Raw genomic sequence first — 17141 nt, 5'->3', positions numbered from 1 at the left:
CTGTGCTGGGTGTGACTCTGCTCTCTCCTTAATATGTAAGAGTTGATCAGATAACAATCTTCTACATGATAAACAAGTTTGAGTGTAAATGAAGTTTTGGGTGTGTGTGCATAGATGTGCATGTCCATGTGTGAGAGAGCAAGAGGAGTTAGTGTGAATGATCAGATTGACAGTATCTTCACAGGCAGCGTAAAAAATGGTCAGAGGAGAGGTATGCCAAAAGTATTTGCCCTAATCAGTGAATGGTTTTAGTCCAGCCCAAAATAAATTATTATAAAGAGATAGTCATGGTGGGTTTCTGATAGTAAAAAAGTCACTTCATTAATGAAGCATCTATTGATTTCAATGTACTGTGTAACACAACAAGCAACTCTATATGGGTGCTGTGTGCTTGTTTTTGTGTGTGTGTATATGTATGTATGCATCTGGACTATACATTTGAAGCACTATTATACAACAGTCATGGCTTCCTCCAAAGACTCCTGGGAACTGTCTTTTGTTAAGGGTGCTTAGAGTTGTTAGGAGATCCCTATTCTCCTCACAGATCTACAATCCCAGAGTTCTCTGGGAAAAGGGATTGTTAATCCATTCTGAGAATTGTAGCTTTGTGAGGGGCATAGGGGATCTCCTAACATCTCTCAGCCCCTTTAACATACTGCAGTTCCAGGATTCTTTGGGCGAAGCCATGACTTTAAAGTGGTATTATAGTGCTTTACATGTAAAGTGCTGATGGGGCCTCTGTGTGAGGGAGGGGCATACAATCCTTGTTCAGTGAAAGGTAACCAGATAGGCAAGAAATCTGATGATGACTGAATGAACTGCAGTTTTGCTTGGTGGCTATGCTATAACAGGTGGGGAAGAGGCTGGGATGGAAGTCTCTTCGCAACTTGCATACTTCATTGGCATTGCAAAATCATCAAGGGTTGACAGATGTCTTGCTGAGCAAAGAGCTGCCTTGGACCAGTTTCATTATTATCTAAAAGCGATCGGTCTTTGACCAAATGGTGTCAGTTTAAATGGTCCCTGGGCAGTGTCTCCTAGGAAGCGTGGAGTAATGTTGCGTTGCCCTAGAGCACTTCCATCTTTTTAAACAAAATATAGTGTAAATTGGGTTGAATTTGATGTATTGAAATGGTCCTGGGAACGAAGGCCTGGTTGGAAATTAAAATTCAGTATGGTAAAATATTGCTCACCTTAATACACTTCTTTACAAAACTTGGAGGTGTGGAAGTGTTGCCAAGTGATTTAAATCAGTTAATATTTGCTGAGGTGTGTCTTCTAGCATAGTCTGTTAAGAAATGCAAACATCCCTTCCCTGAAAAAGGTATAAGGTGTGGCTTGGAACAGTCTTGGGCTAGTGTAGGTGGCAGTGACACCCATGGACACCTTTTCCATTTTACTCACTTGTTGGGCTGGTGAGTGGAGATCAGCTGTGCTAAACTCTCACATACATGTTGCGGAGTTGGTCAAAAGTGCTGAGTGCCTGCATTCCCCAAAGCAAGCACCACATGTATCTTAGGTTTTGAGGTGGAAGTTATGATGATGCAGTATATCACTCTGGCTAGGAGGCCCACTGTTGTGGGTGCCGCATTTTGAACATATCGGTTTTGACAGTGAGTTTGACTTTGGTGTTCTGTCTGATAATTAGCAGTGAATGCTTATCCTTCAAGCACTGGACTACAATGGTCTTATTTAGTTGTCAGTTTTGCCTTATATTTTGTTTGGCGACACAGGATCCCATTGTCTGCGTATGTAATGTGTTGTAGCTTCTACCCAAAAGAATCTTGGGAACTGTAGTTCAATGATGGTGCTGAGAATTCTTTCAGCTTCCTAGAAGAACTACAGTTCCCAGATTTCCTTTTTTTGGGTGGGGGATTACTGTTACATCACTTTTAAGTTTGTGGTGTAGCTGTTCCCTGAGAATAGAGGTTTTCTGCAATTTTGTATCTGTCCCCTTCCATCCAAATAATGTTTAGAACTATTACCTGTTTGGGAAGGGGTGTGTTGTGAAAAAATTCCATATTTACATATCGTAAAAGACTGTGCTAGGGCCCCTTTCCGTATGACTGGGCCCTGGGCTCCTGCTGGGAGGAAGGGTGGGATATAAATCCAATAATAAATAAATAAATATGATTTTCAAACATAAAGGTGCTGTTCTGACTAGTGATCTATGCACTTCATTAATGTATATGAGACAAAAGCACAGCTTAAGCTAGCCAAGTTGAAATGCTCCTGGGAGAAGTTCATACAGGGACTGCAGGTATCAAAAAAAAAAGGGGGGGGGAAGTGGGTGGTATGTCCACTGATAAAATGAGCACATTTCATTCTGACTTTAAATTTCAAATAATCTCGACCTCCCACCCAAAAAGCTGTTTCTTTGGTAAATGAAGGCTGCATCCTATTCACTCTTAAGCCCCATCTGAACTATATATTTAAAGCAATATTATATCACTTCAAACAGCCATGGCTTCCCCCAAAGAATTCTGGGAAATGTAGTTTGTGAAGGGTGCTGAGTGTTGGTAGGAGACCCCTATTCCTCTCACAAAGCTACAATTCCAAGAGTGGTATATCAGTCCATTTCTCTTCCCAGAGAACTCTGGGGATTGTAGGTCTGTGAGAAGAATAGAGGTCTCCCAACAACGCTCAGCACCCTTCACAAACTATATTTCCCAGAATTCTTTGAGGGAAGCCATGGCTGTTTAAAGTGGTATGATACTGCTTTAAATGTATAGGTCAGATGGGGCCTTACCTGGGAGTAAAGGCTATTGAATGATGCTTATCTGTGTGGATTGCAGTATAAAATATTGTTAGAACTACAGGTTTTTTCATTTTAAGTTATTTAATAGTTTGCTTTTCTACAAAGATTGGCCCCCAAAGCGGGTTAGAACAAGCACCAGATATCTGTGGTGCACATAGAGTGGGGCTTCCTTTACTCAAGCTGAGAGGGAATCATATCTGTTAATTGTCTCCCATGTCTCAGAAGCCCAAGTGGCTTCAACGAGAAGTCAGGCCATTTAATGTCTCTAGGCCCATGCTGTGAAATGCTCTTCTGGCAGAACTTCAGCGGGCATCCTTGCTGGTAACTTTAGAAGATTTTTATGCTGACAGGCCTATTCAGTATTTGTATATATTGTTGTACACTATTTTGATATTTTATGAGTCGGCAGTATATAAATATTTTCATAAATAAATAAAACATCTGCTTTCAACAGTGACAAAAGGGTTTGTATATTTTTTTAAAAGTGATGTGCCCAATCTGGAGTGCCTTGCCCAGCGCTTGGGCAATGTGATTTTTGACCCCGTCCCCAGTCATGATCTAGTATGTTATCTATAGTACTCATATATAGAGAGAGAGAGAAAGAGAGAAAGAGAAAATGTGTGTGTGAGTGAGTGTTTGGGTTATAGTTTCTCTGCTTAACAAGCTGAGATGTGAATGAAGACCCCCTTCCCCATACCAGGAAGTCTACAGCTAGCTCTAGTTCCCATTTCATCGAAACCAGAACAAGGCAAGATATTAAACCATAGTTTGAAGTTGGCTCATTATTCTTGCTTGCTCTGAAGTTGTTAACCATATTTTTGCAGATGAAGTGAGAACTTGAGTTTACTGAAGACTTCTCAGTCAATTCACAGTTCACACAAAGGGGCTGGCTCTCATGGGCAAAAGACTAGTTCGTATCTAGGCTATGACGCTTGGCCTAATTCTGTGCAGATCTCAGCCTCACTTCCTTTTAGAAAGGATCAGTTCAGCCTTCTGGAAAGACCAACCTGCCTTTCCTACCACAGTCTGCTGAATGGGGAGAGGAAGAGAGAAAAAGGGTGTCAGAAAGAGAGAGGTAGCTCCTCCTGTTTTGGGCTCTGGCCCCGCCCGCTGCTGGCTTCAATCTCGCCCACAGTCTGCTGAAGCTAATAAGCATGTTTAGGTCTGGTTTCATACTTTGGACACATAATGAGAAGACATGATTCATTAGAAAAGATAATAATGCTTGGAAAAACAGAGGGAAGTAGAAAAAGAGGAAGGCCAAACAAGAGAGGGATTGATTCCATAAAGGAAGCCACAGACCTGAACTTACAAGATCTGAAAAGGGTGGTTCATGACAGATGCGCTTGGAGGTCACTGATGCATAGGGTCGCCATAAGTTGTAGTCGACTTGGAGGCACATAACAACAACAAAGGTCTGGTTGGTGCCTGGATGGGTGAATACCTGTACGCCAACTTGGGTTCCATGACAGAGAAAAAAATGTCAAGAAGTAAATAAATAACAGCGAACATCAACAGATTACTTCTGAGGGAATGTGGCCCTTGACAGAAAAAGGGTTGCCCATGTCTGCGCTATAAACCATTGGCTTTATAGGCCACGCTGTGAAAACTTTGTGCTCATATGGATGGACTATATAATCTCCTTCTAGTCAGTGTATTGATCTTTGTGGGTTTTTGGATTTTCACTTGAAAAATCCCATGCCTAAAATATTTTTATTACTAAGTAACTGTTCTTTATAGAGTTGAGAATTTAGTACCTTTCTATTCTGGCTGATTAAGAGTTTTGTGGTGAAAGTTGGGGTTTTCTACCTTCAACATGGTGAACCTCACAGTCTTTGGGGCTGTACTTGTGTGAGCACAGAGCTTGTTTCCACCAACATGATTATGAGAAATGGTTATAGTTTACAGGAAAAAAATCCTGCTGAGCTCTCTCAAACCAGCCCCAGTTTTGGATCAGAACCAGGGTCAGAGCATAGCGTTTTGGTAGAAACCGCCTGCTGTCAGTTCTCCCGTGCCTTCCGTTCCCAAGGGCTTTGAGGAAAACATAGAGCAAATTCCTTTCCAGGTGGCTGCATAGGTCCAAATGGAAACTGGTACTGGGGCTTTGTCAGGGTTGTTTATTGTGTCTGTATGCTTTCCCTTTTTGACAGCTGCCTTGATTTTTCTTTTCTTTGGAAAGGTGGGATTTAAATGTTTTAAATAACATGGTTAAGGAAGAGTGTGGCTGAGCATATAGTAGTAGCTTCTGCCAGCCCCAGTTGGCTTTTAAAGAAAAGGTTTTAGCAGGGTGATCAAATGAATATATCTCATCCTTCTGTACTTTTGTTTCTCTCTCTTTCAGGGAAGCTATCCAGTTTGGGAAGATTTCATAAACAAAGCCGGGAAACTGCAGTCTCAGCTTAGGTAAGCTAAATCCCCATGTCTCTCTTTCTTTCTGTCAGTCAGGTTTTCTCCTTTAACCTACTACTTACGTCCACACTTCTAATGAGCTTTGACTTGGAGCAAATGCACAGCTGGCTTTCAGGAAACAGAGGTTTACAAATCTAGAGCCAGCTTCAGAAACACATACTCCTTTCTCCGTCTGTTCTCTCTTCTGCAGAGCAAATTCCCCATGCCTTTTTTGCGGCCTATCGCCGAAATAAAGCACAGACACCATTCATTGGGTTGAATCATGGGCCACTTTATTAAACAGAATCAATTAGAATAGTGAACCTGCAGAGGGAGAAATAAGTGTGGGAGCATTCTGCTGATCCAGGCAAAGCCTGCTTGCAGCTATAGGGCAACCAAACCCTGCCTGAGCCCAGGGCTGCCCTGTGCCAGGCCCCAGGTCAGGCTACACCCTGAAGATGTGTAGGGGGTCCAAGCTGGTCACCGCCCCCCGGAGCCCTGAAACTCCGAGCGGATGAGGCACGTTGGCCCCAAAGACGGCCCGTGTTCTGCCCCCGGGCTGTATAGCCCTGGGTGCAGGATCCCAGACCGCTTATCAACCCCAAAGGTGCCTGAAGGTGTCACCTAGCTGCCCTTTCCCTTTTAACCTTTCCCCTGCACTTCCTCGACCAGTGACCATTAACATGTTAAGCCAAAACAGACCAATCAGCCTATTAACCCCAAAGGCACCCGTGCTAAACCTTGGCCCTCCCCCCCCCAACCACAGTGCGGAGTAGGCAAAAGAAACCTGCCAGCAAAGCGAGGCAGGCCGGCCAAAAATTCCTAGTCGGCCTCATAGCGACCGAATGAATCACACTGCATAAGAACATAAGAAGAGCCTGCTGGATCAGGCCAGTGGCCCATCTAGTCCAGCATCCTGTTCTCACACTGGCCAACCAGGTGCCTGGGGGAAGCCCGCAAGCAGGACCCGAGTGCAAGAACACTCTCCCCTCCTGAGGCTTCCGGCAACTGGTTTTCAGAAGCATGCTGCCTCTGACTAGGGTGGCAGAGCACAGCCATCATGGCTAGTAGCCATTGATAGCCCTGTCCTCCATGAATTTGTCTAATTTTCTTTTAAAGCCGTCCAAGCTGGTGGCCATTACTGCATCTTGTGGGAGCAAATTCCATAGTTTAACTATGCGCTGAGTAAAGCAGTACTTCCTTTTGTCTGTCTTGAATCTTCCAACATTCAGCTTCTTTGAATGTCCCCGAGTTCTAGTATTATGAGAGAGGGAGAAGAACTTTTCTCTATCCACTTTCTCAATGCCATGCATAATTTTATATACTGCAGCTGAGGGAGGGTCAGGCGGGCGCCGCCAAAATTCAAAAGGAGGGCAGGAAGCTGGCGGCGCGGCCTTAAATGGCCTTCCGCCACCCTGCCCCCTCTCTGCACGCACACCCCCAGAAGATGGCAGCCTGGCTGCGGCCGCAAACTCGCCCCTTCGCCCGGTAAGTTCCGGGCGCGGAACGGGGTTCTTCTCCTGTTAATGTTAACCATGGCGTTCTGTAAACATGCAGTGCTGCTAACCATGACTCTCATGTAAATGAAAGTTTGAACCTATGGTTTGATGTAATTTTGGAAGCTATAGTTATGTAGAAACTTAGTGTTAACATAAGAACATAAGGAGCCTGCTGGATCATTCTGGTTGCCCTCTTCTGAACGTTTTCCAATTCTATAATATCCTTTTTGAGCTGAGGCGACCAGAACTGTACACAGTATTCCAAATGCGGCCGCACCATAGATTTATACAACAGCATTATGATATCGGCTGTTTTATTTTCAATACCTTTCCTAATTATCCCTAGCATGGAATTTGCCTTTTTCACAGCTGCCGCACACTGGGTCGACATTTTCATTGTGCTGTCCACTACAACCCCGAGGTCTCTCTCCTGGTCAGTCACTGCCAGTTCAGACCCCATGAGCGTATATGTGAAATTAAGATTTTTTGCTCCAATATGCATAATTTTACACTTGTTTATATTGAATTGCATTTGCCATTTTTCTGCCCATTCATCAGTTTGGAGAGATCTTTTTGGAGCTCTTCACAATCCCTTTTTGTTCTAACAACCCTGAACAATTTAGTGTCGTCAGCAAACTTGGCCACTTCACTGCTCATTCCTAATTCTAGGTCATTAATGAACAAGTTGAAAAGTACAGGTCCCAATACCGATCCTTGAGGGACTCCACTTTCTACAGCCCTCCATTGGGAGAACTGTCCGTTTATTCCTACTCTCTGCTTTCTGCTTCTTAACCAATTCCTTATCCACAAGAGAACCTCTCCTCTTATTCCATGACTGCTAAGCTTCCTCAGAAGTCTTTGGTGAGGTACCTTGTCGAAAGCTTTTTGAAAGTCTAAGTACACTATGTCCACTGGATCACCTCTATCTATATGCTTGTTGACACTCTCAAAGAATTCTAATAGGTTACTGAGACAGGACTTTCCCTTGCAGAAGCCATGCTGGCTCTGCTTCAGCAAGGCTTGTTCTTCTATGTGCTTAGTTAATCTAGCTTTAATCATACTTTCTACCAGTTTTCCAGGGACAGAGGTTAAGCTAACTGGCCTGTAATTTCCAGGAACCCCTCTGGATCCCTTTTTGAATATTGGCATTACATTTGCCACTTTCCAGTCCTCAGGCACGGAGGAGGTCCCGAGGGACAAGTTACATATTTTAGTTAGCAGATCAGCAATTTCACATCTGAGTTCTTTGAGAACTCTCGGGTGGATGCCATCCGGGCCCGGTGATTTGTCAGTTTTTATATTGTCCATTAAGCCTAGAACTTCCTCTCTCGTTACCACTATTTGTCTCAGTTCCTGAGAATCCCTTCCTGCAAATGTTAGTTCAGGTTCAGGGATCTGCCCTGTATCTTCCACTGTGAAGACAGATGCAAAGAATTCATTTAGCTTCTCTGCAATCTCCTTATCGTTCTTTAGTACACCTTTGACTCCCTTATCATCCAAGGGTCCAATCGCCTCCCTAGATGGTCTCCTGCTTTGAATGTATTTATAGAATTTTTTGTTGTTGGTTTTTATGTTCTTAGCAATGTGCTCCTCAAATTCTTTTTTAGCATCCCTTATTGTCTTCTTGCATTTCTTTTGCCAGAGTTTGTGTTCTTTTTTATTTTCTTCATTCGGACAAGACTTCCATTTTCTGAAGGAAGACTTTTTGCCTCTAAGAGCTTCCTTGACTTTGCTCGTTAACCATGCTGGCATCTTCTTGGCCCTGGCGGTACCTTTTCTGATCTGCGGTATGCACTCCAGTTGAGCTTCTAATACAGTGTTTTTAAACAACTTCCAAGCATTTTCGAGTGATGTGACCCTCTGGAATTGGTTTTTCAGCTTTCTCTTTACCAATCCCCTCATTTTTGTGAAGTTTCCTCTTTTGAAGTCAAATGTGACCGTGTTGGATTTTCTTGGCAATTGGCCATTTACATGTATGTTTAATTTAATAGCACTGTGGTCACTGCTCCCAATTGGTTCAACAACACTTACATCTCGCACCACGTCCCGGTCCCCACTGAGGATTAACCATGGTTTGCGTTGTGTATGACTGGCGTGGGGAACCTGTAGCAACAACTACAACTCCCATGAGACCCAACCAGCATGACCAGTGGTCAGGGATGATAAGAGTTGGAGTCCAGCAACAACTGGAGGGCCACAGGTGTCCCATCCCTTGTGTGTTTGTTTGAATCGTGCATGTAATGGCAACAATAGAAAGGAAAGGGAAATTCACTCTGGAGGTGGTATTGAGCAAGGTATATCCAGTCCCATGGCTAGCTTCTGATTTGCAAGCTATTGTTTTCCAAGAAGCAGTGTTAGGTCACACTGTGCCAGTAGCTGCTATCAGATAATCTGTCTCTTCAATATTCTAGATGTGCATAGCCATCCCTTTGTCACAGGAAATACCATCTGAAATACTGACATCATTTATCTGTGATCTCTTCAGAAACAGTCCTGCTTTTTCTGTTAGTATAATTTGGAGAAAATAGCAAGCAAACTTTTCATGCTCTTCAAACTGGCAAGGTACTAAGAACAGAGATCGTATTTCCTCCCCCCCCTTCTGCATTGAGGATGCATTTCCTTCTTCCTTTGACTTGGTTTCAGTTTCCTTCCCTCGTTTCATGTCCTAGATCCTTTAAATTTAGGTGTGGATATGTTGTTAGAATTTTTTTAGTTTGTAACTCCTCATCTAGGTTAGTTTGCAAGGGAATTAATGGTGAATGAAAACATTTTGCAAAGTCTGAACAAGTAGACCCCACAAATTGATTCTTGCATTCCATTTGCAAGACTTTAGATAGGAATTACTGTAGCAGCTCAAGTTTAGTAAAGCTCTCCTCATTAATATGCAAATGTGTTACATTTCCAGGGAGAAGTGGGGTGATTTTGTTCTGTTTTTCTCATTTGAAACAGAAAGCTTAGATTTTACAATTTACCTTTAATTGACAAACAGATTACTTAGGAGACTGACTTTCTGTTTGCCAGTGTCACTGCAAAGTTGTGTGTGTGTGGCTGTTAGCCTAAAATTCAGCTGAATTTAGTGTAACTGGTGAATAATAACCAGGGTTGGTTTGTGTTCTACTCTGCATTTGATTTTGTGGTTATTTATAATGCCTAAATAGCCAAAAGTGGCCCCATCTGCACTATGCATTTAAAGCAGTATTAAACCACTTTAAATAGTCATGGCTTCCCCCAAAAAATCCTGGGAACTGTAGTTTGTGAACGGTGCTGCGTGTTGTTGGGAGACCCTTTTCCCCCTCACAGAGTCACAGTTCCCAGAAAGGTGTAACCATTAACCCTTCTTCTCAGGGAACTCTGGGAATTGTAGTTCGGTGAGGGGAATAGGCATCTACTCTTAGCACCTTTACCAAACTACAGTTCCCATGGTTCCTTGGGAAAAACCATGGCTGTTTAAAATCGTATGATAACTGCTTTAAATGGATAGTACCGATAGGGTGTATGCTTGGCCAACTGGCTCCATCCTACTCACCTCCCCTGACATTCATTCTTCTCTCCTCTTCGTTGTGAGCTACCAGTTCAATCTGTCTAACATTTATATTATTGCTCTGCCGATGGGAGTGATTGCCAGGAGAGACTGCAGCCCAGCTGCCCATTACCTTTTTATGCCCTTGTTGCTTTTAACAGTGTGCTGTGAGCATTGGTTGAAAACCTTGCCCCACGAGAGTAGCTTGCTTGGCATTCTGAGCCCTCTCTTGCTGTGAATCATTTTCCCTACAGCAGATCTTAGTTAACGATTTTCTTTTGGATTCTCAAGTGGCTGCAAAAGCTGGATTTTATGTGTGTCTTAAAAGTCGTCAGCTGACCTATGACATGTTCTGCCTCTTAACCATTCTCTGTGGCTGTTTAGGGCCCGGGAGTGCAGATGGCCTGAGGCTGGGACTTTGCTTTTTAGTAGTAAATATGGGTTTCTCATCCTTGTGTTGTGCTACAGGGCAAAGTGGTGGCTTTGGAAGGGGAGGGGTGCTTTTGCAGGGGAGAAACAGCAGGCAGTTAGACAGCTACTTAACCCTTCCCCGTCACCCCTGCTTGTTTTTCCTTTGTAACCCCTCTCCCTGGTAGCTTTTCTTCTTCTGGGGAGTTCCAGGATGAGTTTGTAACCTCTGGGGAAAAGTAGAAATCGGGCAGGAATTGCAATGGGAAACTACCAAGTGGAGAAGAATTAACCACCCTTCTGCTGGTTGCATCTCTCCTAGAAGATGCCACCTCCACCCCCCCATAATTGATGGTGCCAAGTATGGGGCTGCCCCCACATGTTCCATTTTGAAGAATTCTTAATTTGGGGCTTGTGTCGGTTTATTTTGCTCCTGCTGCTGTGTGCCCTTGTTTTTAGTTTCTCCCCAAAGTCCTGTCCCAGATTCCTTTTTTAAAATTTAAATCTGAATATGCAATTAATTTGAACCAGAGAAGGAACCACTCCAGCATAAGCTTTTAAGGTGAATGGCATCCTTAAGATCTACTTATTCATGAAGCGCCTGCTATATTTAGGACGCTTGGATTTACATTTTATTTCTTACTGAGGGTAAGAATCTGGGGACCTGCTGCTACCAGATGCATGACAGAAAGGGAATAAAAGACAATTGTATTTGCAAGCCAAGACATCTTCCTTGGGGTTCTGTGCCGAAGGAATGGTTGACTTAAATCCTTGCCAGGAAATTTCAGCTGAGAGCCAAACTACATGATCAGCAGACTTCTGTGACATATCTATAGCTAGATTGTACCTCTTGAGACTGCAAGCGGGGTTCAGGGGAATGCCTGTTTTGAATGCTCCTCCAACCGTCTTCCCTGCGCTTTCAACGACCATGATAGACTAGAACACTTCTCCCAGGGCTAGTTCTGAATATATAGGGTGTTTTTATTTCTTTTTTTAATATGAAGGATACTTTTGGGTGTTCCCTCTCCTTAATTCTGAAGTGGTACAGTCCAGCAACAGATGCATCATGTGATGCTGCTGATCAAGTGTTCTTAGCTAAAGGAGCCACTGATAAGACGTGCTTGAAAAGAAGCAGGGAGGAGAGGAAGTCCAGCTGAGCTCTGCTTCGCCTCTCATGTTTGTGTTGGAACAATCAAAGCTACGCCTGCATAACTTTCTCTGTTGGGGATACTCACGGACTCCAGATGCAAACATAACTTGCACATTACGTTCTGGAGAGGAACTGTGCAGACTTAACCAATGTCAAGTGTTTTGTAGGTGCCCCAAGATATACTGGTGCTCTAATTGGAAAATCCAAAATGACGGACCTCCCTTCCTGCTAATTAATATGAGTGTAATGAATTGGGAAGTTCACCAGTGCAGACACCATTGAAGTGATCCACGGGGGCACAGTATCCCTTGTGCAGCTTTGCCAACAGTGCTTTCATTGGAGAACGTCCTGGTAGGCAATGCTCCACAATCTAGACTTACCTTGTTTTCCATGTGGATGTGCCCTGCATCCGCTGTATGAGTCAGCTGTTGCCCCTTGCCCTGTTGGTAGGGCCATCTCCTGGGATGTTCTAAATTACATGTAAAGGGGAAGCTCCACTTGCTTAGAATCTCTGAAGTTGCTCTAGTTAAAATGTTACTCGCTGTGTGGGCAAACTGATCTGTCTCTGCCACCTGCAGACTCATGGAATCCTAAGGGCTCTCCTGCTCCCTGTACTTAGCTGTGCACCACTGGTTTGCTTGCAGTGAGACTGATGGATGTTCATGTACTTTTTTGCTAGAGAGCTTCATCTATGCTATGTGAGATAAGCCCATATTGTTGCACATTCTTGCAAGACTTAAGAAAAAGGCTTTGTGCCATCAAACCAGTACAGTGACCGTTCAGTAGGAGTCTGGTCAGAATGCTGCCCGTTATCTCCTGTTAGTTTGCTTGGTGTATTATCTTCTGCCTGTTCTTTCAGTCCTCACAAGAAGAGATCTATGAGGTCTAAATCTGCTTTTTGCAGCTTTGCTAGGCAAACAATTTATTTGGGGGAACAGTGGTGTTGATTTACCCTTCCCCTTGGTTGAAGAAACGGGAATTTTTCAGGCGTGATCTGTCTTTAAGGGTGCAAAGGCTAGCAGCTGATTTCCTTTTTAGTGCCACAACTTGCACATGGCTTGTCATTTGGCTGTGAGAGGGAGATGCTGGAGACAAGATAGTACAAGCCGGTTTCATTTTTGGATCAGGGATTTAGGAAACAGCATTTTGTGAGTCTTCAGAGTACAGCTTAAAGTAGTGCTAGCTGGTGTGGTGCCCTCCAGATGGTGTTGAACTCCAGCTCCCATAATCCCTGACTATTGTCCATGCTGGCTAGGGCTGATGGGAGTTGGAGTCCAACATTATCTGGAGGGCACCATGCTGGACATCCCTGGCCTAAAATACCCTTTACAATAACTCTTTCCCTGCTGTTTAAAAGTCTGTTCCTCTGTGTGTGTATGTGTGCATATAAACCACACTTTCAAAGGCTATAAAATATGGCTTAGTTGTCAAACATGCCACTCAAATTCAATAATTGCTTGGATTTGTAATTTGGCGCTCTTAATGTTCTTTCTTCCTTTTCCTGTCCTGCTGTACCAAGGACTGTTTCGCACACTACACTGTATCAAACTTGGGTTTATCAGCAAGCGTACACATGACTGACAGTGGGAGCAGATCTGGCTCTTGGACCAATGTAATTGCATGATTTTTGCATTTGCACCAACATTTTAGGTCTTGCTTTTCTTAGATGTACACCTAAAAAGGTAATGTGTGAAGAGGGGCTGATGCTGTTGATACAGTTCTTTACTGTGTATCAGCAGAATACTTTTTTTAATAGCCTGTCTTCATCCTTTAGAGCAGGAATGTTGGACCTTTGGCCCTCCAGATGACCCAGTTCTCCAATATCCCATCCAGCATTGCTGGTGGTCAGGGATAATTGAGCTGGCCATTCAGATGTTGTCTGACTGCAACTCCCATCATCAGCCTTTCCCAACCGGTGTGCCTCCAGATGTTGTTGGACCACAACTCCCATCAGCCTCAGCCAACGGCTGAGGCTGATGGGAGTTGTGGTCCAACAACATCTGGAGGCACACCGGTTGGGAAAGGCTGCCCATCATCCTTGATCATTGGCTATGCTGGGTGAGGTTGATAGATGTAGTGCAGCAACATATGAAAGATAGAGGTTCTCCATTTCTGCTTTAGAGATGCCACCTGTTGCTTGGTTGTAGTAAACCCCATAAGAAATAGTAAGAAAGTTGTTTCTCTCCTCTTCTGCTGTACCATCTCAAAGGAAGAATGAGATAAGGGTACAGTGGAACTTGAGAAGAGCTATGTTGGTCCTTCTTGTTCTTGAATGAGCTCCTGCTAGCTTATTAATTTTTTTACAGTGTTAATACATATTCCCTTTGGATGTGTAGTGATCTAAATAGGCTGTGACTAGAAATTTCTAACATGTTATCCTCCTTGTATTTTAGGACGACAGTAGTAGCAGCAGCTGCGTTCTTGGATGCCTTTCAGAAAGTGGCTGACATGGCGACCAACACACGTGGTAAGCAGATGTGTACCTACAGCGGTTGTCAATCTGGTGCCTGCCAGATGTTTTGGAGTACAACTCCATCAGCCCCACCCAGATGGGAACTGTAGTCTAAAATATCTCAAGGGCACCAGGTTGGTGAGGCTGTGTTGTGTTGTGTTCTGTCGAACTAAATAGTATGTGGTTTAACATTTGTGGGAGCTGTCTATCTCTCTGAAATCTTGCTACTATTGCCAACAGGCAGATCTGTTAGACATCTGTGGAATAATCCCCTGCTCCCTCCAAAGTGTGAAAATGTACGACATGAGCAAAAAAAAAATAAAATAAAAAGATGGCTTGGACGAATCCAAAAAGCCAGAAACCTGTCATTGAAGTTTGATTGGTGTAAATAACAGGCATGGTGCCTCATTTCACCATCTGAATGATATCTCAGTTAAAAACAAAAAGGATGTTTCTTTATTTGTTAAAGGGGGATTTACTGAAATATTTCGGAGCATGTTATGAGAGCAGAATATGAATGTTTTGCAGCTTTACAAGTTAAGCCCATGGTTTATTTGCTTGCCTCTGCGAGTCACATTTAGTGGCGTGTTGACTGTCTGAAAGAAGGAATAAAATATATTTCCAGTTTACAAAAGAAGAATATCTGCAGAAGAGCAGATATAAATAATAGTTATTTTATTTATGTATTTGTTTATTATGTCCACCGTGTTTTGCATAGTCCCTCAAGGAGCAGGGACGGGTGGGGAGTGTGATGTCCTCCAGATGTTACTGGACTGCAACTCCCATCTTTCCTGCCCATTGCTCGTGCTAGCTGGTGCTGATGGGAATTCAACAACCTCTGGAGGACACGTGGGTGGCTACCTTTGTTGTAGAACTATGGATGATATTGCAGAGGCTGTGGCTCTGGAGACAGCAAGATTTGTTGTGATGTCCAAAGGGATTTTCTGGGGGTCATAGTGGTGATTGGTTAGGCTGCCCTAATGTCACAGGTTGGTGGGGCAGGTGAAGAGGCCGGGAGAAAACAGAGGTAGGAAGGCCTTGCTGCTTGCTCATGTGTGCATATTTATGCTTTGCATTGTTGTGAGCAGTCAAGTTTAGCAAGGCCCCTGGAGTAACGGTTCACCCTGGGCAAGTGGCTAATTGCCAAGTCTTGACAAATTAGACTATTATAAAACTTCACATATCTCTGCTTGCGTTTGTAAACAACATCCAGTGGACATTCAGTTCAATATTCTAGTGCTTTGCTGCGGAGTAATCTCAACAAATTTAGGGGATGGATTTGAAAATTGGTGGCTTCGGGCTTCCTCCTACATTACCTGCTTCCCTGTCTTCTCTTGTAAGATGCCCTCCTGTCTAAAGGAGCCTTTTGAAGATCTGGCAGGCATCTCTGTCTTCTCCTACTGGCAAAATGGGAGAAGGGAGTCCAGGCATGCTGTTAAAACAAACTACAATAACATTCTGGGTAAAAATTCAAAGCTTTTGGTTGATTGTCTTCTTCAAAGGATTGGTTTCCAGGAAGGACCATTCATTGCTATTTTGTTCTTGGATATAATCATAACACCTGAGGTGGAAGAAGAAAAGCAAGAATCCTTAAATTAAGCCTTGTTTAGTTTGATGCGAGTTCTGCACAAAATTAGTGAAATACACTCTTTTTTAGATATGAAAAGGGCCTCTTTGGTGCTGTGACTTGCTTTCGGAGTCAAGCTAATGCTCGGTAAAAATAGAGCAATTAATTAGGGTTGAGTTATTAATACTGCTCTAACGGTTGAGCCAGCTGTTCAGTTGTAATGTTGACGAGGAGGACGGATGTTATTTTAAAAGTGTATAGTATCGTACAACTGATGTGCACCTGCAGCAGAATTGTGTGGTGCCGATGGGGCTTTGTGTGTGTGTGTATGTTGTAACACAGCAGGCTGCAGGTGAGAGGATTTCATGTTTGAATGCTTTTCCACACAAAAAAAATCCTTTCTACGTGTGGAAAAGTAGCACGTGGGGGATGGGGAGAGGCCAGCCTAGAATCCTTTTCTCCGACATACTAGCTCAGGAGTCACCAACATTGCGCTGTCCAGAGGTTTTGGACTACATTTCCCATGAGCCCTGGCCAGCATCTCCAGTGGTCAGGTTTGATGGTAATTGTAGTTGGCTTCCCCCTGTACTAAGCTGGTTGATTTTGTTTGGAGAATCACTCAAATGTATGATTTCCCCACCTGCAGCTTAAAATAGTTCTAAGGAGGATGGGATTTCTGCTTCAGATGTAGATTGGTTGTTTGAGATTTGCTGGCTTATGGGGGCAGTAGCCAGTGATGAAGCAGAGCAGCCTTTGTCAACCTGGTGCCCTCTGGATGTTTTGGACTCCAGCTCCCATCAGCTGATGGCAGCTGTAGTCCATAGCATTTGGTGGGTACCAAGTTGATGAAGACTGAAGTAGAGCAATAAGGTGATGGGCGTGTGTGTGTGCGTAACCCATATTCACCCAAATATTATATGAGCTATGGGTAGAGAGTTGCTGGAAAACCAGCCAAGTTAAGCCGAGAATAACTGCAGTATATTACATTTATGCCCCAGTTTTCCACAACTAGCTAACCGAGGAGGCTAATAATGGTAATATTGCATAACAGTCAGTATAAAAAAACCACAAAAAATCCCACACTACTCACATCTCGTAAATATAAATAGTATTTGATAATACTGTTGGGTGACCTCAACTTCCCCCAGTGTAACTTTTCAAGACACAGATGTCTCCTTTCTTCCTCCTGTCATCACCTTCGATGATTTTTATTTTTACTATTATTATTATGAAAGGTCTGTAACTCATTGGTAGAGCACATGCAGTCCCAACATCAATCTCTGGCGTCTGGTAGAGACCTGTGCTTGAAATCGTGGAGAGCTGCTTCCAGTCAGTGTAGACAGTACTGAGCTAGATGGATAATTGGTCTGAGTCAATATGAGGCAGCTTCTTACATTCT

At 43.5% G+C, this 17141-nt stretch overlaps 1 protein-coding gene across 15 annotated transcripts in view; it reads left to right on the top strand.

The window, feature by feature from the left end:
* Positions 1–17141, top strand: part of MTSS1 (MTSS I-BAR domain containing 1) — a 175913-nt gene that overhangs the window by 20218 nt on the left and 138554 nt on the right. For all 15 annotated transcript variants that reach the window (XM_061606310.1, XM_061606286.1, XM_061606302.1 and 12 more), the window contains exons 2-3: positions 5100–5161; positions 14117–14190. In XM_061606310.1, the coding sequence (XP_061462294.1) occupies positions 5100–5161; positions 14117–14190 (136 nt within the window). The remainder of the gene's footprint in view (positions 1–5099; positions 5162–14116; positions 14191–17141) is intronic.

This window comes from Rhineura floridana, chromosome 1 (genome assembly GCF_030035675.1).
Source record: "Rhineura floridana isolate rRhiFlo1 chromosome 1, rRhiFlo1.hap2, whole genome shotgun sequence".
In the NCBI taxonomy this organism is placed as follows: Eukaryota; Metazoa; Chordata; class Lepidosauria; order Squamata; family Rhineuridae; genus Rhineura; species Rhineura floridana.
Note: the sequence above shows the minus strand (reverse complement) of the source record. Positions and strands in the feature narration are given on the sequence as shown.